Raw genomic sequence first — 27,553 nt, forward strand, 5'->3', positions numbered from 1 at the left:
ACTGGTTCCAAATAGGAAAAGGAGTACGTCAAGGCTGTATATTGTCACCCTGCTTATTTAACTTATATGCAGAGTACATCATGAGAAATGCTGGGCTGGAAGAAGCACAAGCTGGAATCAAGATTGCTGGGAGAAATATCAATAACCTCAGATATACAGATGACACCACCCTTATGGCAGAAAGTGAAGAGGAACTAAAAAGCCTCTTGATGAAAGTGAAGAGATGGATGAGTGAAAAAGCTGGCTTAAAGCTCAACATTCAGAAAACGAAGATCATGGCATCCGGTCCCATCACTTCATGGGAAATAGATGGGGAAACAGTGGAAACGGTGTCAGACTTTATTTTCTTGGGCTCCAAAATCACTGCAGATGGTGACTGCAGCCATGAAATTAAAAGACGCTTACTCCTTGGAAGGAAAGTTATGACCAACCTAGATAGCATATTCAAAAGCAGAGACATTACTTTGCCAACAAAGGTCTGTCTAGTCAAGGCTATGGTTTTTCCTGTGGTCATGTATAGATGTGAGAGTTGGACTATGAAGAAAGCTGAGCGCTGAAGAATTGATGCTTTTGAACTTCGGTGTTGGAGAAGACTCTTGAGAATTCCTTGGACTGCAAGGAGATCCAACCAGTCCATTCTGAAGGAGATCAGCCCTGGGATTTCTTTGGAAGGACTGATGCTAAAGCTGAAACTCCAGTACTTTGGCCATCTCATGCGAAGAGTTGACTCATTGGAAAAGACTCTAATGCTGGGAGGGATTGGGGGCAGGAGGAGAAGGGGATGACAGAGGATGAGATGGCTTGATGGCATCACTGACTGGATGGACGTGAGTCTGAGTGAACTCTGGGAGTTGGTGATGGACAGGGAGGCCTGGCGTGTTGCGGTTCATGGGGTCGCAAAGAGTCGGACATGACTGAGCGACTGAACTGAACTGAACTGAACTGAAACTTCCTTTATATCACCCAGAACTGTACCTGGCAATTTACTGCTCAATCTATCAAGCTGTTAGAATCACACCCACATGTGACAAAACATACTGAACTCAGAATTTCTGTTAAGCCCACCTATATCAACAATTTCAGCTTGATGTTAAATAATGCTCCTCTTTCCCTTGGCTGGCTGCCCTCAAAATCTGCTTCCCAGAAAAGTCCTTGGAATTGTGTTGACAGTAATAAATAAAATATCTCTGATCTTCTCAATATGCAAACTTTCTCTTCCAGAATCTGGTAGCACACTTACGTGTGGTTTACATTTACATGTCACGTCCCTTTCTGAGGACTGGGTCTTGTTGAGGAGTGGGTACTGAGGGGAGTTGTTGGTTGGTTTTCTTGCATGGGATCTTCTCTAGTGAGGTGGCTCCATCGTGTCTAAGCCAGTGAAGAGGAGGGGAGGGGAGGTTCATCTCTAATAGGACAAATGCCAGGAGCCTGACTCCCTTTCTTGGATATGCACTTAACTATGGAATTTCACCTAGCCAGGAGAGTAGAAGATAAAGTTCCTATGAACTTTCTTTCCAGGCAATAACTGAACTGACTAAGTAATACAAGATAACATGGAATGATAACATAACTGTTTTGGGTATGAATAAACATTCTATTACATAAGAGTGTTTGAAGCAAAGCATTTGGAGCTCAGCTAGCAGCTTCTTTTTTTTTTTTTGTCTCCACTATAGCTTTTATTTCTTTTAATTTAATTTTATTTTTTTAATTTTATTTTATTTTTAAACTTTACATAATTGTATTAGTTTTGCCAAATATCAAAATGAATCCGCCACAGGTATACATGTGTTCCCGATCCTGAATCCTCCTCCCTCCTCCCTCCCCATACCATCCCTCTGGGTCGTCCCAGTGCACTAGCCCCAAGCATCCAGTATCGTGCGTCGAACCTGGACTGGCAACTCATTTCTTACATGATATTTTACATGTTTCAATGCCATTCTCCCAAATCTTCCCACCCTCTCCCTCTCCCACAGAGTCCATAAGACTGTTCTATACATCAGTGTCTCTTTTGCTGTCTCGTACACCGGGTTATTGTTACCATCTTTCTAAATTCCATATATATGCGTTAGTATACTGTAGCTAGCAGCTTCTTATCTTCATAAAAATTATTTATTTCTTTTTGGTCGTGCTGGGTCTTCACTGCTGTGTGCTTTCTCTAGTTGTAGCGAGTGAGGACTACTCTTTGTTGTGGAACACAGGCTTCTTAACATGGTGGCTTCTCTTGTGGCGAAGCCCAGGCTCTAGGGCTCATGGGCTTCAGTAGCTGCAGCTCCAGGGTCCCCTGCATTGGCAGGTGGGTTCTTATTCACTGGGCCACCAGGGAAGTCCACTAGCAGCTTTTTAAATGCAACATTAGGTGGCAGTTAACTCTAAAAGAGCAGAGGAAGGACAGTAGTGACTCTCCACATTTGGTGAGGCTCCCAGATTTCTAACCTATCGTGAGACGGGGAGTGAGTCTGAGGGAGAATTATTATCTTATTGTAAATCTGGCTCTTCCTCTAGTGAGGTGGTAACACCATGTCTAAGCCAGGGAGGAGCAGCATCTTCAGGAAAAGGTTAATAAGGACTTTCAGTCCACTTCCTCTTGCCAATTGGAGGCAGACCAGTCATTCAAAATTCACAGCTCTCACTGGGGAAGCAGGGTGCTTAGAAAGTTGAAGCACCCTCTTTCCCTGAGGGTGAGAAGCAGTCCGGGCTGGCGGAGAGCATTCAGACATTCCGTTTTCCACCCAAGATCTGCCCTCCTGACTTAAACTGCTAGAACCTATGTCAAAGAACCAAGCTAAGATACTCAATCCATTGGCCATGGTGGTGCAATTCCAGTCATGACCCAGAATGGATGTTGGGGCTCGGGGCACCCAGCTTGGCTCTGATAGGCATGATCTCTTGGTAACAGTGTGTGAAACACAGATATCTGGGGACCAAGCTCAGAACAAAGTCCAGAAGCAGAGGCTAGGAGCCAGAGAAACGTGGTGCTGAGCCAGGGCCAGGATCTTAGAGGGAGGGAGGGGGCCACTGGGCATCGTGGATCAGAGACGCAGCATCCCAGGGCACAATGTTGGTCTCTGCGAAGGTAGACCCATCCTTAACTATGAGCTGAAGAGCGGCATTTGTGACTGGGGAGGAACAGTGTGTGTGTTAGTTGCTTAGTGGTGTCTGACTCTTTGTGACACCACCGACTGTAGCCCACCAGGCTCCTCTGTCCATAGGATTCTCCAGGCAAGAATACTGGAGTGGATTGCCATTTCCTTCTCCAGGGGATCTTCCTGACCCAGGGATTGAACCCAGGTCTCCTGCATTGCAGGCAGATTCTTTATCGTCTGAGCTATAGGGAAGCTGAAGAGAGGCATTTGTGACTAGGGAGGAACAGTAAAGCCAACAAAAGGGGCCAGTGCTCTCCATCCCATCTATCCTGCTCATATCCTACGTTGGGCCATAGATGCACACACTCCTGATGCCTGAATTTCCACCATTACTTGGACTTTGAGCCTCTTTCTTCTCAGTTAAGAAGCAGTTCCTGGGGTTTCCCTCCTGGTCCACTGGTTGAGAATTTGCCTGCCAACGCAGGGGATGTGGGTTTGATCCCTAGTCTGGGAAGATCCCATATGCTGTGAAGCAACTAAGCCCGTCCACCACAAGAACTGAACCAGCACTCTAGAGCCCACAGAGCCCGTGAGCTGCAACTACTGAAAGCTGAGCTCTGGAGCCCATGCTCCAAAACAAGAGAAGCCACCGCAATAAGAAGCCTGCACACCGAAACTAGTAGCCCCTGCTCCCTGCAACTAAAGAAAGCCCACGCAGCAACGAAGACTGAGCACAGTCAAAATAAATAAGTACATCTTCAGGGGAAAAAAAGAAGCAATGCCTCCATCAGTGATGGACAATGTGCTTCATCTATGAGAAGTGAATCTGACTGCTTGAGTCCCAGGGCATTTAACCATCCTTCAATTATCTGTCCTATATCACCCTGTCCCCACTTTATTTTCTTGGGTTCCAAAACCACTGTGGACAGTGACTATAGAAATGAAATTAAAAGGTGCTTGCTCCTTGGAAGAAAAGCTATGACAAACCCAGACAGCACATTAAAAAGCAAAGACATCACTTTGCTGACAAAGATTTGTCTTGTCAAAGTTATGGTTTTTCTAGTAGTCATGTGTGGATATGAGAGTTGGACCACAAAGAAGGCTGAGGGCTGAAGATCTGATGCTTTCAAACTGTTGTGCTGGAGAAGACTCTAAGGAATTCTTTGGACAGTAAGGAGATCAAACCAGTCAATCCTAAAGGAAATCAACCCTGAATATTCACTGGAAGGACTGATGTTGAAGCTGAAGCTCCAATACTTCGGCCACCTGATGCAAAGGACCAACTCATTAGAAAAGACACTGATGCTGGGAAAGATTGAAGGCAGGAGGAAAAGGGGACGATAGAGGACGAGATGGTTGGATGGCATCATCGACTCAATGGATGTGAGTTTTGAGCAAACTCCGGGAAATGGTGAAGGACAGGGAAGCCTGGTGTGCTGCAGTCCATGTGGTCACAAACAGTCACACAGGACTGAGCGACTGACAACACCACCTGGGAAGCCCCCATCTTCAAAAGATAACTGACAAATCCAGGAAGGCTCTTTAGCCTACTTTGAGCTTTGTGCGCCACCTGCTGACTACCAAGCAGTACTAGATGGAGGAACCTCAGGGTGCCCACAAAGCCAAGAGAAACAGGCCAGCTGTGGGGAATTCAGAGCTGGCCTAAGAACTTTGAACACTTCCTGCCTCCCTGGGAATAAAACAAGAGTGGCCAGAAGGGCCTGAATTTTCCTTCTGCGGTTTATGGTGGGCTGGGGACTCTTACATAGTGATCACAGTCCTGGGGCAAAATGACAACACCAGCACTGTGCATTTATTTTGTATATACATTTTTACATTAAAAAAAGATTTCATTTTTCAAAAATTGAGTGACTGAATAGATACTTGAAATCCCAGAAGGAGGAATGGAGTCCCTGATGGGCTCAGAGGCTCCCACTTCCGACAGTCTCTCCATCACAGGATTTCAGAAGAGTGGTGGTTAAGAACATAGGCTCTGGACTTGCACTGCTTAGGTTCTAGTCCTGGAAGAAGGAAGATTGAACGTGTGTGCTCAGTCGTGTCCAACTCTTTGTGAACCCATGGACTGTAGCCGGCTTCTTTGTCCAGTCCTGGATCCACACAGCACTTATCAGCTGTGTGGCCCTGAGCAAGATTATACTTTGTCCCTAGACATCCTTGCCTACTGGCTGGGCTGATTAGACAAGCATGCTAAAAAAAAAAAAAAGCAACAGGTGTCTGTCTGTCCAATGGAACTGTGAACAAACCAGGCATACTTCCTTGACAGACAAAAGAAATACAAACCCAATAACATGTTCACTCCGGAGAAGGCAATGGCAACCCACTCCAGTACTCTTGCCTGGAAAATCCCATGGACGGAGGAGCCTGGTAGGCTGCACAGTCCATGGGGTTGCAAAGAGTCGGACACCACTGAGTGACTTCACTTTCACTTTTCACTGTCATGCATTGGAGAAGGAAATGGCAACCCACTCCAGTATTCTTGCCTGGAGAGTCCCAGGGACAGAGGAGCCTAGTGGGCTGCCATCTATGGGGTCGCACAGAGTCGGATACAACTGAAGTGACTTAGCAGAAGCAGCAACATGTTCACTCACTTAATATATATGTATTGAGTGTTTATTACTTACTGTCCCTGTACTCTGGGAGGTGAAGATGAGTTGACATGTGGTCTCTGCCACCACTGAGATGCTTATAATCGAGTAGATGTCACCCTAATGTTTGACCAAAACAGGACAAACCAACCTTGATCACAACTCCTTCCTCCCCACATACCTTTCTCTCAAAAGTAACTAACATACTGACTTTGATAGCCATCATTTCATTGCACTTCTTCTTGGTTTTATCACTCAAGTGTGCATGTGTAAACACTGTAGTAATGCTCATTAATTAAACATGATACGTCTTTTACATCTCCTTTACTCCATAGTTTCTCCTTTACTCCATAGTTTCTCCTTCCCTCTTTTCCCTACCCTTATAATTTATGTTGGAGAACCCAGGCTGTTTGACCAGTGGAGTTACTGGATTTTGCTGATTGGCTATTGATGGTGCAGTTCAACTCCTCTGTCCCATGTATTTTCCACAACCAAGCAGCTAGATCAAGAGACTTGATCTGATCCAGATTTAATCCTTTTTGCAAGCCTACATTAATGTTGTCATCATTCCTTTTGCCAGGAAAGAAAGAGTGGAGTAAACAAGCAGGTTCCCTAGACTATGGGGGCACCTTAGGAAGGCCGTGTATGTATTTCATCCCATCCAGACCAGCAAAGCTAACATATATGGATACGGTTAGGAACAAGGAAGAAGAGCAGGGTCTGCTAATAGTAATGATACAGTAGGAATGATTGTGGTCAGTGACCAGCTACCCTCGAAATAAACTCAGCAGCTTTAGATACTGAAATAGGAACCAATGACAAGTACAGCTACTTTGAAACTCCTGCAGGTTTATCAGCTTTCATCCCATAGGCATAATCTTTGGATTTGCTAATGCCAAGATTAGCATTGTGAATCTCTTTGAGTCTCTCCCCTTCCCTCTCCACCCACCCTGGAACAGTACCTAAAGCCCACCCAGAACTCTACGGCTGTACAAATTCAAGACACTAACCTACATGAAAAGATGCTTAACTGCGAATTATTAGAGAAATGCAAATCAAAACCATAATGAGGTATCACCATACACCAGTCAGAACAGCCATCATTTAAACGTCTACAAAAAATAAATGCTGGAGAGGGTGTAGAGAAAAGGGAACCCTCCTACACTGTTGGTGGGAATGTAAGTTGGTGCAGCCACTGTGGAAAACAGTATGGAGATTCCTTAAAAAAACTAAAAATAGAGCCACCTTATGATCCTGCAATCATTCCTGGGCATGTATCTGATAAAGATGAAAACTCTAATGCAAAAAGATATATGCACATCATATTCATAGCAGCACTATATACAACAGCCAAGACATGGAAGCAACCTAAATGTCCATCAACAGATGAATGGATAAAGAAGATGTGGTACATATATACAATGTTATACTATTCAGCCATAAAAAGAATAAAATAATAAATACCATATGTAGCAGCATGGATGGACCTAGAAATTATCACACTAACTGAAAAGTAAGCCAGAGAGAGATCAAATATCATATGATATCACTTATATGTGGAATATAAGAAAATGATACAAATGGTTACCAAAGGGGAAAAGGGTGGTGGGATAAATTGGGAATTTGGGATTAACAGATACACATTACTAGATATAAAATAGATAAACAACAAGAATTAACTGTATAGCACAGGGACCTATTTCAATGTCTTGTGAACGTGAACATGAAAGTTGCTCAGTCGTGTCTGACCCTTTGCTCAGACTGTAGCCCACCCAGCTCCTCTGACCATGGGATTCACCAGGCAAGAATACTGGAGTGGGTTGCCTTTCCCTTCTCCAGGGGGATTTTCCCGACCCAGGGATCGACCTGGGTCTCCTGCATTGCAGGCCGATTCTTTAACAACTGAGCCACCAGGGAAGCCCAATAATACCTTGCAGCAATAATTAAAAGAATCTGAAAAAGTATATTGAGATGTGTATCACTGGATCACTTTGCTGTACACTTGAATAATTGTAAGTCAACTCTGCTTCAATTAAAAATCTAAAACATCCTCCTTTTAATCCTTACTTTGTTCTACAAGTAACAATCAGTTCAATGCTTATCACCAGTTCTGACTCTCCAGCAATTTTGTTTTTGTTTTGTCTCAAGGTCATTTTCTAGTACTGGATAGTTTAGGAAGGACTCACAGGAACAGTATTCTCCAACTTCTTGCATTTTGACAACAGTCTGTCTATACTTTTTATATTTGAAACCAGTTTTGTTAGATCTAAAATCCCTAACTCACATTTTCTTTCTATGAGCATCTTAAATATATCTCTTCATTTTCTTTTGGTACAAAGCATCAATTGTATCAGTCAGCATTCAATCAGAGAAGCAGAATCCTGTGAGTGATACAAAATTAGGGATTAATACAGGAATTAGACCTTACACAATTGAAGGAGCTGTTGGAGAAGACTATGCGTGTCTGCTGCCTCTGTGACTAGCATAGAGACTAAAGTCTCTAAAAGCCAGCTCAGCTAGCAGATGGAAACTTAGATGTGAAGTGGAAGAGAGAAAGGACAAATTGGAACTTGTGAGGACAAACTGGAAACTGTATATATCTCTTTCTACTGTCAGCATCAATGGTGTGAAGCCCCCCAAGAGAATTTAGTGCATTCATCGTGGAGCTCTGTATGCTGCTGGCCCAGGACTTAAAGATCTGAAGGAAGAGATCTGGTGGGAATTTGAAGAAGCTGTGGTCCCAGGTGGTATCCCACGTCGATAAGGTGAGCCAGCAGACAAGCAGCAACTTGCGTGAGTTGCCACAGTGCCTGGGGCCCTCCTCCAACCCTCCAAGTGTGAAAACAACAACAAAATAGCTGCTCTTTCTCTTAAGCATTCCAAATCTTATGCAAATTTCTCTCTTGATCAACCCTCATCCAGAACCACAGAGGTAAATTTGAGTTTAACTAAAATGACATAGTACATTACTATGCTGTTAAAAAGGTCTGATGACAATTTAATTATACTTCCCTAATAAGTCATATGCCTTTTGTCTAGATGCATCAAATATCTTTTTTCCTTTTTCTTTAAAGGTCAGTGATTTTATCAGATCATGTCTTAGTGCTGGTCATTCTAAGTTGATTTTCTTAGGTATATATTATACTCATAATATGTTGCATCATATTTGTTCATGTCTTTTACTTCAGGAATATTTTCTTGATTATAAGTTTTAATATTTGTTCTGACCCCTTGCTCTGGTTTTTGATCGTCTTTTCTGGTATTCTTTCATTTTCTGTAATGATGTTATTTTGTACTTTTTTTTTAAGATAATTTTTTAAGAGTAGTTTTAGATTCACAGCAACATTGAGAGGAAAGTAGAGATTTCCCATAGACCCCTACCCCTACACAAGCACAGCTTGCCCCATTATCAGCACCCCGCACCGGAGTGTTACTTTTGTTAAAACTGAGGAACCTATACTGACACATCGAAGTCACCCAAAGCCCACAGTTTACATCAGGGCTCACACTTGGCATTATATTCTGTGGGTTTGAACAGATGTATAATGACACGTATCCATCATTATAGTATCATACAGAGTTTTCTCACTGTCCTAAAAACCCTCTGTGATCCACCTATTCATTCCTTCCTCTTTCCTAATCCCTGGCAACTATGATATTTTTATATCGTAACATGTGTCCACAGGTTTGCCTTTTTTGAAATGTTATATAGCTGGAATCACACAGTATGTAGCCTTTTCAGATTGGCTTCTTTCACTTAGTGAAAGTATTTGGGGTTCCTCCATGTCTTTTCATGGCTTGATGGCTTATTTGTCTTTAGTGCTGAATAATATTCCACTGTCTGAATGTACCACAGTTTATTTATCCACTCAGCTACTGAAGGGCAACTTGGTTGCTTCAAAGTTTTGGTAATTACGAATAAAGATGCTATAAACATCTGTGTGTGTATTTTTATAGTTTTGTTCTTTATTCTCTCTTTTCCTTATAGTAATTTTGCATGGCATTTCACCTCACTCCCTTTGTATTGCCGTTTCTATGTGAATTTAGTTTTCCTGTATTATTGGAAGAGGCGCTGCTCAGCTAGCATTTCTAACTTTCTAGATCACCTTTTTTTTTTGTCTTGTAATGTTCACAACCATGGTGTCTTGATTGTTGAGATTTCCTGGATCTGTTCCCCTTCCCTACTTTTATCGGGATCTTTTCTTTCCTTCATTTTTGTTGAACTTGTCCAAGGAGTTTCTCCTCAGTGTGAAGCTTTGTCCTGGCCTTAGTTGGTCGGTTTCAAGAGTCCATGGACTGTTCTAGTTCCTTTAGGTCTAATCACAGGCCCGAGCACCGACCTGCTATTAGAGTAGGGGAAAAAAAAAAATCCCTCTCTAGTTTCAATTGCTGTTCCCACATTGGCCTGTTCCCATCTGTCCTGCTGTCAGGCTTCCTGTTGCTTCCTTCCGTGTTCTCTCGCCAGATGAGATGCTGAAAACTCATAGTTCTTGTGGCTCTCGGTGGTTTGTCCCAATTCACTTGTATTACAGGACTTGTGGGACAACTTGCTGTCCAAATTTCAGTAAATATAAAAATATAAATGTAAAAATCAATGGATTTTGGGGACTTCCCTGTCAGTCCAGTGGTTGGGAGTCTGCATTTTCACTGCAAAGGGCACGGGTTCAATCCCTGGCTAGGGAACTAAGATCTTGCATACCACGCAGCACAGCCAGAAAAAGAAAAAAAAATCAATGGGTTTTTGGTTTTGATACGTAGTCATTTATCTGTTTTTATGTGAACATTCAGGAAAATCCAAAATCTATTGCTGCCTCTGCTGATATCATCTTCCAGAATCTCTATGCACTACGTTTTATAGTAAAAAACTGAGGTATAGGAAGATTCATTGGTAATTAGCTTGTAGTGGGATTTTCTGAGGTTGCAGTGATGGCAGGGAGCCAGTGTTGATTGCTGAGAATGGGAGTGTCATTATCAGATCAGCTCATTTGAAAGATCAACTTGGCAGAGGTTTAGTGATTAGAGAAAGATACTGGAATGGGAAGACCAGTTATGACAGTATTTCCCTATTCCTAATAGGGGATTATAATAAGGGAGAGGTGAGGGGGAATGACAAGAAATAGACATGAGAAATACAAAGGAGGCTAAATCAAGTGGCTTGGTGACTGAGGAGAGTTAGAGAGGAGTCAGAGTCAATTGAAAATTCTCAGGATGAATGTCGAGGGCAGTGGCATTGCCCCAGACATCAGTAGAGATGAGCATGAGGATCTGGTGACAGTGAGAGTGAGGGGGTTGAGGGAGAGGAGTGAGTAATTTTTTGAAAACTTGAGTTTGATGCAAGATAGAGATGTTGTATATGAATGTATGGAGCTCAGCAAAAGTTCCATGCTAGACACACATTTGGGAGTCATCCGCATTTTTTAATTTAAATAATACCAATTTGGCTGAACACATATATACTTTCATATGGGCTTCCCAGGTGGCGTTAGTGGTAAAGAACCTGCCTGCCAATGCAGGAGATGTAAAAGATGCAAGTTCAATCCCTGGATGGGGAAGATTCCCTAAAGGAGGGCGTGGCAATCCAGTGCAATATTCTTGCCAGGAGAATCCCATGGACAGAGGAGCCTGGTGGGCTACAGTCCATCTGGTTGCAAAGAGTTGCAACTTAACACACACACATACACTTTTATATATTCTTAAATAATAGTGTAATGTAACTTATCTGACCTATAAAGCAAGTATAGGGAATTTAGAAAGTTACATTTTTTAGCCTTTTAAACAGACATATCTCAATTCTTCCATAAACTTAAATATCATTTTGTACTTTTATTTCACATTTTGGAAAATTCCAGGACACTATGTAGAGCCACCTTCTACCCAAAATTTACAGAACAACTTAATCTACCAGAGGGTTTGCCTTGATTTAAAATTTAGAGTGATTAAAATGATTCACTTATTTTTTCTTCTACTGATTAAAAGTAAGTTCTTCTATGTCTTAATTAAAAGTCTCAGTAAAAAGTGTTTGAGGCTTTTTAGGATCACTAAAAGTTGGCTTGATGTAAATTCATATGAGTAAAAATTTCCCTTTTACTCATCCAAACACTTTGGAGAGGTAGGAAGAATGTATTTTGAGATAAGAATATTGAGTAAATTTTTGTTAATAATATAACAGTTGTTTTGCACAGTTTATTATATAGATTTTATTTTTCTCATCAGTATGTAATATTTATCTTCTTAAAATGAGGTATAGTTGGTTTACAATATTATATTACTTTCAGGTGTGCAAGATAGTGATTTAGAATGTTTATAGATTATAACTCCATTTACAGCAGGACTGATGTTGAAGCTGAAACTCGAATACTTTGGCTACCTGATGTGAAGAACTGACTCATTGGAAAAGACCCTGATGCTGGGAAAGATAGAAGGCGGGAGGAGAAGGGGATGACAGAGGATGAGATGGTTGGATGGCATCATTGACTAAACTGGACATGAGTTTGAGTAAACTCCAGGAGTTGGTGATGGACAGGGAGGCCTGGCGTGCTGCGGTTCATGGGGTAGCAAAGGGTCGGACACAACTGAGAGAGTGAACTGAACTGAACTGAACAGTTATTTTGGCTGTAGTCCCTGTGCTGTACAATATATCCTTGTAGCTTATTTATTTTATACATAGTAGTTTTTATCTCTTTTTAAGTTTTAATTTATTTATTTTTGGCTGTGCTGGGTCTTTGTTGCTGCACGGGCCTTTCTCTGGTTGCAGCAAGTGGGGGCTACTCTTCAGTTGAGATGCACTGGTTTCTCACTGCGGTGGCTTCTGAAGCCCGGCTCTGGGGTGCGTGAGCTCAGTAGTTGCGGCTCCCTGGATCTAGAGGGCACGCTCAGTAGTTGTGGCACAAGGGCTTAGTTGCTCCACGGCATGTGAGATTTCCCAGATCAGGGATGAAAACCATGTCTCCAACATTAGCAGGTGGATGCTTCACCACTGAGCCACCAGGGTAGCCCTCCAGAAATTTTAAATGGTTGTTATTTAAAAATAATTTGCACTAGTTTCACTAGAGATTGGATCCACTGAACTCCTCATAGTGTCATGTCAGGAGAGGAACTCCCCTCCTACATTTTCTATTCCATCTTCTTTAGTTCCTTCTTTTTGTGCACAAAAGTACTCATTCTATTTCTTTCCCTTTCAATAGATACTTATGGCCCATCAGAAAGTGTTTAGTTTCCATCAGCAAGAATTATACCCTAACAAACTATTTACTCAATCAAAAAAAAAAAAAAAAGATTTTCTGATTGAATATTAAGAACTGAGGGCTCTTTTTCTCCTTTTCTTCCCAGTTCAGTTCAGTTCAGTTCAGTCGCTCAGTTGTGTCTGACTCTTTGCGACCCCATGAATCACAGCAGGCCAGGCCTCCGTGTCGATCACCAACTCCCGGAGTTTACTCAAACTCACGTCCATCGAGTCTGTGATGCCATCCAGCCATCTCATCCTCTGTCGTCCCCTTCTCCTCCTGCCCCCAATCCCTCCCAGCATCAGAGTCTTTTCCAATGAGTCAACTCTTCACATGAGGTGGCCAAAGTACTGGAGTTTCAGCTTTAGCATCAGTCCTTCCAAAGAAATCCCAGGGCTGATCTCCTTCAGAATGGACTGGTTGGATCTCCTTGCAGTCCAAGGGACTCTCAGGAGTCTTCTCCAACACCACAGTTCAAAAGCATCAATTCTTCGGCACTCAGCTTTCTTCACAGTCCAACTCTCACATCCATACCTGACCACTGGAAAAACCATAGCCTTTGTTGGCAAAGTAATGTCTCTGCTTTTGAATATGCTATCTAGGTTGGTCATAACTTTCCTTCTAAGGAGTAAGCATCTTTTAATTTCATGGCTGCAATCACCATCTGCAGTGATTTTGGAGCCCAAGAAAATAAAGTCTGTTTCCACTGTTTCCCCATCTATTTCCCATGAAGTGATGGGACCAGATGCCATGATCTTAGTTTTCTTCCCAAGATGCTATTAAAATGATCATAAAGGAACAAGGAAGGACCCATACTGAAAAGGGCTGGAGAAGGTCCAAAGTGAATGGAGAATTCCAACAACTTTTAGATGGAAAGGAGATGCGGGGTTGAATGATGAAGTTGGGTAAAGGAAGCTGCAGACTTGAAAAGGTGAGAAGCTTGTACTGTGGATGAGCTGATCCTTTCTTCAGATCCTTAGATAGGGTCATCCATTCCAGGTACAAAGTATGACGAAAGAGAACTGAGAAGCAGGGTTAAGAATAGATGCCAATTTAAATATTGTTTTCAAAACAGTTGATTTCTTCTACTCCCATTCACAGAATACCCAGCACCCAGGTGTTCCTAGACAAAAACCCCAGCGGTTTTTGTCCCAAAATGGGACAAAATAGAAAACTACTTCTCTATCCAAAGTGGAAAACTGTCTGGAAAGTACTTGAAAAAGTGAAGGTGTTTCCCCAGAGTAAATTCCTGTATTAAAGTGTTTCTATTTGAGGTGTGCATGTGTGCTAAGTCGATTCAGTCGTGTCCAACTCTTTGCAACTCCATGGACTATAGCCCACCAGCTCCTCTGTCCATGGAATTCTCCAGGCAAGAATACTAGAGTGGGTTGCCATTTCCTTCTCTTTTTGAGGCAGAGACTGCTAATTGCTCTCCAATATCCACTGTCCTCTTTAGGAGGGAACATACCTGCATGGAAAATACCAAGTGCCATGGAGTGAGATGGTGGAGCAGACAGAACCCTCATGCACTGTGGGAGTATGAATTGGTACAACTACTTTAGAAAACTATTTGGCAGTATTTACTAAAAATGAACATATACATACCCCATGACCCAGCAATTCCACTCCTAATTATACAGCCAATAGTTATATGTATATATGTTTGCTAAAATTCACTAGAATGTTCATAGCAGTACTATTCACAATATCCCCAAACTGGAAACTACCCAAATGCCAATTAACGATGAAAGAGATATGTTAGTTATAGTGTATTTGCACAAAGATTTTACAATAAAAAATAAAACAAATGAGACCTAATCAAACATAAAAGCTTCTGCACAGTAAAGGAAACCATCAACAAAACAAACAGACAACCTACTGACTGGGAGAAAATATTTGCAAACGCTGCAACCAACAAGGGGCTAATTTCTAAAATATACAAACAGCTCATACAACTCAGCATCAAAAAAACTCAAACAATCCAATAAAAAATGGGTATAAGACTGAAATAAAATATTTCTTCAAAAAAGATATACAGATGACCAAGAAGCACACAAAAAGATATTTACTATCACTAATTATTAGAGAAATGCAAATCAAAACCATAATGAGGTATCATCTTACATTGGTCAGAATGGCCATAATCAAAAAGTCCATAAATAATAAATGCTGGAGAAGCTGTGGAGAAAAGGGAACCCTACCACACTCTTGGTGGGAATGTAAATTAGTGCAGCCGCTATGGAAAACAGTAGGGAGAATCCTTAAAATAGAGCTACCATGTGATCCAGCAATCCCACTCCTGGGCTTATGTCCAGAAAAGATGAAAACTTTAATTCAAAAAGATATGTGGACCTATTTGTAATAGCCAAGACATGGAAGCAACCTAAGTGCAAATGAATGAATAAAGAAAACATGGTATATATATAGAATGGAATATTCCTTGGCCATAAGAAGAATGAAATATTGCTATACACACTACTATATATAAAATAGACAAACAACAGGACCTACTGTACAGCACAGGGAAATATTTTCAGTATTTTGTAATGACCTATAAGGGAAAAAAATCTGAAAAAGAATATATATATGTATAAACTGAATCACTATGCTGTATATCTAAAACTAGCATGACACTATAAATCAACTACTTCCATACAGAAATCAAATAAAAAATAAATTTCAACTCACTTGGGTGTGGTATATGTAAGAAAGACTGAAAGAATCTCTTATTTTGGACCTACTCTCGAAAACTCCCTGCCCTATACAAAAACACTGACCAGTAGCTAGTTATGAAAAGGAAAGTTGCAAAGGGAAAGATGCTCAGTCATGCCTGACTCTTTGTGACCCCAAGGACTGTATAGTCTCCAGGACAGAATACTGGAGTGGGTAGCCTTTCCCTTCTACAGGGTATCTTCCCAACCCAGGGAATGAACCCAGGTCTCCCATATTGTAGGCAGATTCTTTACCAGCTGAGCCATAAGGGAAGCCCAAGAATACTGGAGTGGGTAGCTCATCCCTTCTCCAGCGGATCTTCCCAACCCAGGAATCAAACCGGGGTCTCCTGCATTGCGGGTAGTTTCCTTACCAATTGAGCTATGACGGAAGCTCATCAGTAGCTATACATTTATGATTTCATTTTAAAATGTTTACATATGTCTGTATACTTTTTAATTCTCACTTGATCCAACTATTCTGATTAACTATTGCAGCAGAGGAGATGGAAGCAGGGTTTAAGCAAAAAGTGGATTCAAAACCTCTTTGTTCACAATGGAACAGGACGTCCAGGGAAGAGGCAAGTGGACTGGAGAGATGAAGTACCTTAGACGGGTGGTTAGAAATGAACATCCAAAGAAGGAATCTGGAAAGGATTTGTACCTGGGACAGCAGTGGTCCCTAAAGAGGCTTCGGAGAGCAAAGATTGGGAGGTGTGGGGTGGGGGGTGGAAAACTGGATGCAAAGGGAGTGTGTTGACCGGGTACATTACTGGTGCTCCATCTATGGTGCTGGCCCCAAGGAGCTCATTTCAGGGGAAGTCCAATGGAAACTTCAGGACTGGACTTGAAGGGGAATTCCAACTCTCCTCTTGGCTGAGAAGTCTGGACAACAAACTCCTCTGTTTCACCTGTCTGGCATTATCTCATCCTCATCCTCGAAAAAATGCCAAGATGGTTAACTCACTCTTCACTGAAAACACCCCCACACTTCAAATGATCCCACCTCCCTTATCTCTCTTGCCTGTTGCTGTCTTATTTATTCACCAAAATTGGGTGGGCATGACAGGCAAACAATGATGATACTGTTTAGCTGTCATCATCCGCAGGCAGGTGTGTGTGTTCAACTCCTAGCTGGGAGTGGAATTAGCATCACGAAGTGCTTGCCAAATGCATAAGGGTGGGTGAGTTTTGCTCTCTTTTGCTCACCTGCCTGAGCTTGTGAGAAACCCTGCGGACACAGAGCAACTGACAAGACAGGGACCTGCGCATCTGAGGGTGAGACGAACCAGTGGGTGTTAGGTGGGGACCCTGAAACCAGACACAACAGAAACAGTGGTCTGGGTGTGGTTTCCACGGGGGCTGGGCCTCAGATTCCCATAAATAGCTTATTTTCCTTCAGGTCCCCCACCCCAGGTCCAAGTCCGGGCAAGATGGGCAAATACAGGATTCGCGTCGCCACCGGAGACTCGCTCTTGGCTGGCTCCAGCAACCTAGTGCAGCTGTGGCTGGTGGGCGAGCACGGGGAGAAGGACCTGGGGAAGATACTGCGGCCGATACGGATCAGGGTTAGTGGAGGTGGTGGTGACTGCGGCGGTCGCGGAGGGGCGCACATGGGGGGCGCTGGGGCCTCGGCACCGAGGGACCCCTGGGTATCTGGGGAAGGAGGTCGGGCACGGGTGGGGTGCCAGGTAGCAAAAGAGAAGGCGAGAGGTCTGGGAGAGAAGCGCTGCACTTTCTTGCCCGGGTGGAGGGGCAGAGAAAAGGAGACGCCTGCCGGCCTGAGTTCCCCTTGGAGTGGCTTGTTCTTCCTCGCCTCCAACGCGGATTCAGGTCTCTTCCGGGGAGCGGTCGGAGGGGAAAGAGAAGCCCGGCTTCTCGGAGGGTTCTCTGACCCGCCCTCTCCGAGAACCCTGCACCCCATGTCTGAGCGCGTCCTGTGCTGCAGGAGGTGCAGCTCGAGGTCGAAGTCTCCCTATACCTGGGGCGCCTCCTGCTGGTGAAGCTGCGCAAGCACAAAAGCCTGGTGGGTTTCGACTGGTTCTGCAAGTGGATCGCGGTCCAGGGTCCCGGCACCCAAGGCGAGGCCTTTTTCCCCTGCTACCGCTGGGTGCAGGGCAACGAGATCATCTGCTTGCCCGAGGGCACCGGTGAGAACAGTGGGAAAACAGAGGGCGGCACCTGGCGGGCTGGACGTTCTAATGTAAGAGGGAAAGGAGAGAGAGAGATGGAGGGAAAGTCAGAAGGGAAAGGATGGGGCTGAGCAGCTCAGCTGGAAAGGGGTCCCAGAATGAAGCTATGTTAATGGAGACCCTGTTCTATTGCGACCCCTTCCCCAGCCCGGACCGTGAGGGATGATCCCCAGAACCAGTTTAAGAAACATCGGGAGAAAGAGCTTGAGGAAAGAAGGAAGGTGTACCGGTGAGACCCAGGAAGCCTTTGATCCCTAAAAGATCCTAAGAAACCCACCACCCTACTTACACAAATTCCATCTTCTTCCTCCAGATGGGGTTTCTGGAAAGAGGGATTAATCCTGCCTATAGCAGGGAATACGCAATGGGATCTTCCCAGAAACGAGAGATTTCTTGAAGATAAGGATTTAGACTTCAGTCTCTCTCTGGCAAAAGTGTGAGTGCCAGGTTGTTGCTGTTCAGTTGCTAAGTCATGTCCAACTCTTTGCGACCCCATGGACTGTATGTAGCACATGAGGCGTCCCTGTCCTTGATTAACTTCCCGAGTTTGCTCAAACTTTTGGCCATTGAGTTGATGATGCCATCCAACCATCTCATCCTCTGTCACCCTCTTCCTCTCCTGCCCCCAATCCTTCCCAGCATCAGGGTCTTTTCCAATGAGTCAGTTCTTTGCATCAGGTAGCTAAAGTACTGGAGCTTCAGCTTCAGCATCAGTCCTCCCAATGAATATTCAGGGTTGATTTCCCTTAAGACTGACTGGTTTGATCTCCTTGATGTCCAAGGAACCCTTGAGTCTTCCCCAGCACCAGAATTCGAGAGCATCAGTTCTTCGGCACTCAGCCTTCTTTATGGTCCAACTCTTGAGTGCCAGGTTAAGGCTGACATCTTCATCCCAGGATACAAGGTGGGATTCTTTCCTGAACTTCTTGTACTTGCCCTCTCTGCACAGGTTGAAGGACTTGGCCTTAAAGGGGTCATTAGATCTCACAAATTCTGTAAGAAGACTGGAAGACTTCAATAAAGTATTCCCGCAAGGAAAAACTCCTCTGGCTGGTCAGTTACCTTAACATCCCCAGACCTACCCACATATTTCTAACTCAGGGATCTGAAAGGAGAGGGGAGAGGATCGGAGAGTAATAGGGCAGTGACATCAGGAGCTCGGAGCTTACAGCATCCTCCCACCTGATGTCCCTAGAGCGGGTCCGCAATTGCTGGAAGGATGATGCCCTATTTGGGTACCAGTTCCTCAACGGGGCAAACCCTATGCTCCTGAGACGCTCCACGAGTCTCCCGTCACGGTTGGTGCTGCCTCCGGAAATGGAAGACTTGAAGACACAGCTGGAGAAAGAACTCCAGGTGCTGTGCTTCATCTGTTCACCCATCACCCCAGCCATCATTCTGGTCTCCTTCTCTTTGCCTCATTCTTCTCTTCCCCCTTCCCTCATTTCCTCCATCAGCACCTGTTTAATCTACACCCTCCTCCATCTATACTTCAGGGTTTCTCAACTTTGGCACTGATATTTTTGGGTCAGATAACTCTGTTGTGGGAGGCTGTCCTGTGCATTGTAGAATGCTTAGTGGCATCTCTGGCTACAACCCACTAGCTGCCAGCAGCATCCCCCAGTTGTCTTCAGGCATTGCCAAATATCTTCTAGGGGGTAACATCTTGGGTTGAGAACCACTGATCTACACCAACTCCTTCTGTTATCTCCTTCTGCTATTATTCCTCTTCCATCTCCATTTCCATCTCTTCTTTCTTCATTAGCTATTTCTCAGCCTTAGCAAAGAGCCCAAGCTTTTGGAGGGAAATAGCAAGAGAGACTAAACAAAGCCCTGGGAGACAGTTGGGGCTATGTTTTTTGGGGGGAGGGGAATTCAGATCAAAGAAATGTGCCACATTTGGCTAAAGCGTGAAGGAGGGTGATAAGGGAAGAGTTTTGTTGTGGGGGAAGAGGGTACAAGGAAAACCACAAAATTCACATCAGAGAGTTCCAACTCTGATGAACGATACTGGTCATGGAAACTCTGCATTTGGGGTTTTGGTTATGGGAGAAGTGATTGGCATTTACGTAAAAGACTTGATGGATAGGGAAAGGAATCAGCCTGACCAATGAGAGAAGGGCAGGGCAGGTCAAGAACTAACCTCAACCCCTTTATCTATCCCTGTTCCCCACCCGCTAGACTGGATCTCTCTTTGAAGCTGACTTCTCCCTGCTGGATGGGGTCAAGCCTAATGTCATCATTTTTAAGCAACAGTATGTAGCAGCCCCTCTGGTCATGCTGAAGCTCCAGCCCGATGGAAGACTTTTACCTATGGTCATCCAGGTGAGAGGACCCAGGTGTCCTGCCCCCAGTCATTGATCTTCCCTAGGGACTTGGACACCCAGGTCCTTAGCCCCCAACTCTCTCTCCTGCTCTAGCTCCAGCCACCTCGGAATGGATGCCCCCCACCTGTGTTGTTCCTGCCTTCGGATCCCCCCATGGCCTGGCTCCTTGCCAAGACCTGGGTCCGGAGCTCTGACTTCCAGCTCCACCAGCTACAGTCACACCTGCTGAGGGGCCACCTGATAGCCGAGGTTATTTCTGTGGCCACCATGAGGAGCCTGCCCAGCCTGCATCCTATCTACAAGGTATTTTGTGCATGTGTGCTAAGTCGCTTCAGTCCTGTCCAACTCTGTGAGACCCTATGGACTGTAGCCCACCAGGCTCCTCTGTCAAGGGGATTCTCCAGGCAAGAATACTGGAGTGGGTTGCCATTTCCACCTCCAGGGGATCTTCCCGACCCAGGGATAGAACCAGCGTCTCTTATGCCTCCTGCATTGGCAGGCAGGTTCTTTACCACTAGCGCCACCTTTCAGCATTTCTTAATTTTGCATCTGACTGCCCTTCAGATTTCACACTCCTAGACTCTGGAGATGTTTACACATGACCTTGTGGCATGTTAGGTTAGTAGCAATCTCAGTTTACATAGACACACATATACACAGTGCTATGGAAATGGCTAAGATTAAAGAAAGAGTGAGAATGGGTTTTACAAAGAAATTGAAATTTGGGCTGAGGATGTTGTCGGTTGGATAGTAAGGGGTGGGACATTCCAGTCAGAGAGATCTGTGGAGGTACATGGATGCTGACTGATATCAGGTGTGACTGGAGAGTAGGGTGTGAGTGATCGAAGTGCTGGGTAGGAGGAAAGGGAGGTGGGGGAAGATGAGGGGGAAAGCCCTGTTACTTGGTGGGGAGAAGAATCAATAGCTCTGCTTGAAATGTCAGGAAAGGGAGTTCCCTGGTGGCCTAGTGGTTAGGATTCGAGCTTATACTGCCAAGGCCTGAGTTCATTCCTTGGTTGGGGAACTGAAATCCCACAAGTCATGTGGTGTGGCAAAAAAAAAAAAAAAAAAAAAGAAGTAAAAGAAAAAGAAAATGTCAGAAAGGCAGTTAGATATATGAGCCTGGAGTTCTTGGAATGGGTCAGGATTAAAGATATAGATTCCTTTCTCTTTTTTTTTAGGTAAGAAGTAGATTTATTTTGAGAGAAACACCCTCCACAGTGTGTGGGCCATCTTAGAAGGCGAGTGTGGCTGAAGGTATAGATTTTAAAGTTATCAGAAAACAGACATATCTAAAGTCATTATGAAGACTAGATTAAGCTGTCTAGGGTTTGTAGCTACAGCAGAGAATTTGGCCCAGATATAATTCTAGGGTGTCACAACCCTTATAAATTGAAAGGAGGGAATGAAGTAAGAAAAGGAGCAAGAGGAGAGCTATCTACTGAGGAAGGAGGGAAACAAAAAGTGTGATAGCAGGGCAACCAAAAGGAAAAAATGTTTCAAGAGAGAAGTGTGATTGTATCACATGCTGTTGAGAAGCAAACACAGTTACAGAGAAGTGACATTTGGATTTGTTGATATGGAAGTCATTGGTTAATCCACTGGTTAATCCTATCTCAGGGGAGTGGAGGTGGTAGAAGCCTGATCAGTGTGGGCTGAGCAGAAAAATATCATGTGAGGAAGTAGAGACAATACTGCTTCTGCTGCTGCTAAGTCGCTTCAGTCGTGTCCAACTCTGTGCAATCCCATAGATGACTCCTTTAAGACTTGCAATGAGAAACAGATTTACAGACTGACAGAACGAACTTATGGTTACCAGGGTGGGGGAGGGTGTAAGGAATAGTTAGGGAGTTTGGGATTGACATGTACACACTGCTATATTAAAGGTGTCCATTGGCAGATGAATGGATAAGGAAGTTGTGGTACATATACACAATGGAATATTACTCAGCTATAAAAAAAAGAACACATTTGAGTCAGTTCTAATGAGGTGGATGAAACCGGAGCCTATTATACAGAGTGAAGGAAGTCAGAAAGAGAAACACAATACAGTATATTATTAATGCATATATATGGAATTTAGAAAGACGGTAATGACGACCCTATATGTGAGACAGCAAAAGAGACACAGATGTAAAGAACAGGCTTTTGGACTATGTGGGAAAAGGAGAGGGCGGGACGATTTGAGAAAATAGCATTGAGATGTGTATATTACCATATGTAAAACAGATGACCAGTGCAAGTTCGATGCATGAAGCAGGGCACTCAAAGCCGGTGCTGTGGGACAACTCAGAGGGATAGGGTAAGGAGGGAGGTGGGAAGGGGGTTCAGGATGGGGGGACACATGTACCCTGTGGCTGATTCATGTTAATGTATGGCAAAAACCACCACAACACTGTAATTAGCCTCCAATTAAAATAAATAAATTTAAAACAAAACAAACAACAACAAAAAAGATGGACAATCAACAAGGACCTACTTTATAGCACAGGGAACTCTGTTCATTATTATGTAACAACCCAAATGGGAAAAGAATTTGAAAAAGAATAGATACATGTATATGTACAACTGAATCACTTTGCTGTACACCTGAAACTAATGCTTTATTAATCATCTATACTCCAATATAAAATAAAAAGTTTTTTTAAAAAGAAGACTTGCTATGAAAGGGGAAGCAAGCAATGAGGATGCTGCTAGAGAGTGGTTTAAGTTTAAGCCAAGGGTTTTTTTTCTTTGGAGTATCAAATACTAAGTGAGAGAGAGGACAGAGAGAGAATGAGCAGGAGTGACATCCCTAGGGAAGGCAAAGAGGAGGTGAAGAGTGCAATGGAAGGCAGTAGAGATACTTTACTGATAGGAGTAAGACACAGGTATAAGATAGAATTTCACATGTAGGAAACTTTCTAGTTTTTTGTGATGTGAGACAAAGGACTCCTAAAATTCTTACATATTACATGAAGCTGTGCAAATAAGTGAACTCCTAAAACCTTTGACCTTGGGTGACCCCAAGAAGACAGTTCCTCATCTTCCTTCTCCCAAATCTTAACCTGACCCAATACAATCCAACAGGCACTCTCTTCTTTTCATGAAGACCCATCCTCTCCCCTGTTTATTTCCTCTCTCAGGTCTTCTAATCTCCTTTCCACTCATGGGTCCTGGGACCCCTCTTATTTGACTGTGTTCCAATTCTTTCTTCCATAATCAGCTCCTGATTCCACACTTTCGCTACACCATGGAGATCAACGTGCTGGCCCGGAGTAATCTTGTCTCTAAATGGGGAATTTTTGATCTGGTATGGACAGGGATGGGTAAAGAGGGAGGAGGGTACAAGGATGAAGGAATTCACTTTGCCATTCCTCCCTGAAGCTCTATGCCCTCTACCAAAGGCCTCCCCCGATCTGCCTCACACCTGAGTAGCTTTCTTCATAAAGGGACCTGAGTAGGGCCACTGGGCTTGAATCTCCTGACTGCCATCCCCCTCAGCTGACACGTGCTGTGTGCTTAGTCACTCAGTCATGTCCTACTCTTTGCAACCCCATGGACTGTAGCCCTCCAGGCTCCTCTGTCCATAGAATTCTCCAGGCAAGAATACTGAAGAGGGTTGCCATGCTCTTCTCCAGGGGATCTTCCCAACCCAGAGATTGAACCCAGGTCTCCCACATTGCAGGCGGATTCTATACCCTCTGAGCCACCAGGGAAGCCCTCAGCTGACATGGAAAACACTAATTTATCTGCTGTGGGTTGCCCTCAGGTGGTGAGCACTGGGAGTGGCGGCCATGTAGACATTCTCCAGAGAGCCACAGCTGGTCTGACCTATCGCTCCTTCTGCCCTCCTGATGACCTGGCAGACCGTGGGCTCCTGGATGTGAAGTCTTCTCTCTATGGCCAAGATGCGCTCAGGCTCTGGGGAGTCATCAGCCGGTGAGAGCAACACCAACAGGGAAGACCCAGTGGGCCCTCTGGTGAGAACAAGGGGGACTGCAGATCCAGAAGGTCCTAGGCTGGCCATCTGAGACCCAGTGTCTTCTTCCCTGGGGAGCAGGTACGTAGAGAAGATGGTCAGTCTTTTCTACAAGAGTGATGGAGCTGTGAAGGATGATCCAGAACTGCAGGCCTGGTGTAGAGAGATCACTGAGACTGGACTGCAGGGGGCTCAGGACCGGGGGTAAGGCCCAGATCCTCCCCACTGACCCTGTGTCAACTCACACCCACCTGTCAACAATCCATACCTTTTCACAATACTGTAAGTCACCCTAGGGGAGTTTGGGGGGAAATGGATACATGTGTATGTACCGCTGAATCCCTTTGCTGTTCACCTGAAACTCACAAGTTTGTTAACTGGCTATACCTCAGTGCAAAAAAAAAAAAAAAAGTTTAAAGCCAAAAAAATATTTAAGACACCCTACCTCAAGACTCAGAGATTCCTCCAGAAATTCTAATTGTAACCACTCCTAATTCCCCAGCCCCTTTTCTTTCTCACCCTCTCATACAGCATTCCCCATCCTTAATGCAACTTGCTAAGAGCTTCCTCTAGAACCACATATATTTCCCTTAGTTACTTTCCCTCACCTTTTCCTGCCCTCTCTCCTAATGCCAACGGGTTCATCCAAGCCCATAAACATGTGAATACACACTATGTATGTACTAGAGGCACAACCACACACAGGAATTCTTTTCTGTATCCCCAGATATCTTTCACTGCCTGAGATCAACTGTCTCCTGTCCTGGTCTCAAAGCCTCAAATTCTTACCTCACACAGGTTCCCCATCTCCTTAGAGTCCCGAGCTCAGCTCTGCCACTTCATCACCATGTGCATCTTCACGTGCACTGGTCAGCATGCTTCCACCCACCAGGGCCAGGTAACCTGTTGTGATCCTCGCCCCCTGGGGCTCCTGGGAGGTAGAAGATAGGGGACCAAATGCCTGGGTCATCAGCCTGGGTTTCTGAGAGGCTCTCCTACCTGCAGCTGGACTGGTACTCCTGGATCCCGAATGGTCCATGCACCATGCAGAAGCCTCCGCCCATCTCCAAGGATGTGACAGAGAAGGATATAGTAGACTCACTGCCTAATCTGCACCAGGCCCGAACACAGAAGACCTTCATAAAATTCCTTGGCCGACGCCAGCCTGTCATGGTTAGAGATGGATGCCTACACCCTAGGGGAGAAGGAGCAGTGTTCTTGGCTGAGGGGTCCATGCGCTGAGCCTTTTTGTTCTCCCCTGTCAGGTGGCCTTGGGGCAGCACAAAGAAAACTATTTCTCTGACCCTGGACCTCAAGCTGTGCTGAAGCAATTCCAGGAGGAGTTGGCTGCCCTGGACAAGGAGATTGAGGTCCGAAATGCAGGCCTGGACCTGCCCTATGAGTATCTTCGACCCAGCATGGTAGAGAACAGTGTGACCATCTGATGCCTTGCTCACATCATTCCCAAATTCCGCCCTCCCTAAGTACCCTTTGAGTACCCCACCCTCCTTGGCCACAGACTCTGGTGAACAGATTGACCCCTAAGCTGTGTGGTCAGTGCTCAGGGATGCTGCATCACTCAACTCTAGGTAATACATAATGAATGGTTCCCACTGAATTTTGGAACCCATCCCTACCCACAGCTGCCCTACCTTAATGTCCACCTAGCCCTACACTTCTTTGTCCTTTGTCCCCATCTCCTCTTTTTCAAAGAATCTAGTTTGTATACAAATGAAATGAAAAAATATATAAAATAAATGAAAAGATCTAATTAAATAATAAAGTTGGTTATGCATGGTGAAGGAAGGAGGTAGGAAAAAAGATCTTAGTTTGTTTCCTGTTCTCTCATTCAGATTCCAAGGAAGAAAAATAAAGATGCTTTCCTGGGACAAACATTTCTTCCTGTAGTTAATACATCCCTCAAAGATTTTCTTAAACCTTTTAAACCTAAATTAGGGAAGTTCTGACTGACTGCCCAAAGCATTTAATACCAGCAAAGCTGTATAGGAAACTGTATAAATCAGGGTTGAGAGCAGCGTGGAAGAAAGGAGAAGGCAAGGAGGGCCTATTGGTAGAACTGAGAAATCACCAGGGAAAATAGACATGTGAAGTGTCAAGGGGTTACCCTGAATGACTAGGTCTGTACCTTTGACAGGGGCCAGTGAAATAAATAGGGGCATGTAGGATTTAGAATAGAACCCACTTGAATTCTCCTTCTAGTTGTAGGAAAACACATTTTAAGAAAACAGTCCTTAAAAACAGGAGTTGCACACCCTGGAAGATTCTTCTTGTTCTTTTCCACCTGCATCTGTACAGAGACACATGTGGAAAAGAACAAAAAAAATCTTCTGTATGAAGAGGACTCTCACCAGAAACATACTGCTAGGGAGCAGATCAAAATTATACTTCCAATATGAGTTTAGGAAAAAACCTCATGATTTAATCACAAATGTGAAGGAATATCAAATAGAAGGGGTAAGAAGGGAACTAGCAGAATTATTAGAGAAATGGAAATCGAAACTACAATGAGGTACCACCTCACACTGGTCAGAATGGCCATCATTAAAAACTCTACAAAAAACAAATGCTGGAGAGGGTGTGAAGAAAAGAGAACTCTCCTCTACTGTTAGTGGAACGTAAGTTGGGGCAGCCACTATAGAGAACAGTATGGAGACTCCTCAGAAAACTAAAAACAGAATCATCACATGATCCAGCAATCCCACTCCTCAGCGTATATCCAGGCAAAACTCTAATTCAAAAAAGTACATGCGCACTATTCACAATAGCCAAGACATGGAAACAACCTAAAAGTCCATTAACAGATGAATGGATAAAGATGTGGTACATGTATACAATGGAATACTACTCAGCCATAAAAAGAGTAAAATACTGCCATTTTCAGCAACATAGATGCAACTAGAGATTATCATACTAAGTGAAGTAAGTCAGAAAGAGAAAGACAAGTATCATATGATATCACTTATACCTGGAATCTAAAATAAAACACGAATGAACCCATTGATGAAACAGAAACAGACTCATGGATACAGAGAACAGATTTGTACTTGCCAAAGGGGAGGGTTTTGGGGAAGGGATGTAGTGGGAGGTTGGGGTTAGCAACTGTTAGCTATTATATATAAAATGGATAAACAACAGGGTCCTACTGTACAGCATGGGGAACTATATTCAATATCCTATGATAAACTATAACAGAAAAGCATATTAAAAAAGAAGGGATATATGGACTTCCATGGTGGCTCAGTGGTAAAGAATCCACTTGCCAATGCAAGAGACACAGGTTGGATCTCTGGTCCAGGAAGAACCCACACATTGCGGAGCAACTCAGCCCATGCACCACAACTACTGAGCCCATGTGCTGCGACTACTGAAGCCGGCATGCCCTAGAACCAGAGCTCTGCAGCAAGAGAAGTCACACAATTAGAAGCTTTC

The 27,553-nt window shown here is 44.1% G+C and overlaps 1 protein-coding gene and 1 long non-coding RNA gene across 3 annotated transcripts in view; one reads left to right on the top strand and one right to left on the bottom strand.

The window, feature by feature from the left end:
- Positions 1-27,553, bottom strand: part of LOC113878532 — a 109,582-nt gene that overhangs the window by 17,588 nt on the left and 64,441 nt on the right. The gene's annotated exons all lie outside the window — the stretch shown is intronic.
- Positions 15,980-25,988, top strand: LOC113878524 (arachidonate 12-lipoxygenase, epidermal-type-like). Of its 2 annotated transcripts, XM_027519705.1 has the most exons (14): positions 15,980-17,191; positions 17,572-17,773; positions 17,963-18,044; positions 18,129-18,251; positions 18,765-18,868; positions 19,011-19,171; positions 19,997-20,140; positions 20,236-20,445; positions 23,348-23,434; positions 23,894-24,063; positions 24,185-24,307; positions 24,902-25,001; positions 25,109-25,276; positions 25,369-25,988. In XM_027519705.1, exons 1-14 carry the CDS (start codon positions 17,057-17,059, stop codon positions 25,546-25,548), a joined length of 1,989 nt encoding a protein of 662 aa, XP_027375506.1. In that variant the 5' UTR covers positions 15,980-17,056; the 3' UTR covers positions 25,549-25,988. The 2 variants fall into 2 exon arrangements, with proteins under 2 accessions (XP_027375506.1, XP_027375507.1); XM_027519706.1 differs by lacking the exon at positions 23,348-23,434.

The sequence above is a fragment of the Bos indicus x Bos taurus genome, chromosome 19, assembly GCF_003369695.1.
Source record: "Bos indicus x Bos taurus breed Angus x Brahman F1 hybrid chromosome 19, Bos_hybrid_MaternalHap_v2.0, whole genome shotgun sequence".
NCBI lineage: Eukaryota > Metazoa > Chordata > Mammalia > Artiodactyla > Bovidae > Bos > Bos indicus x Bos taurus.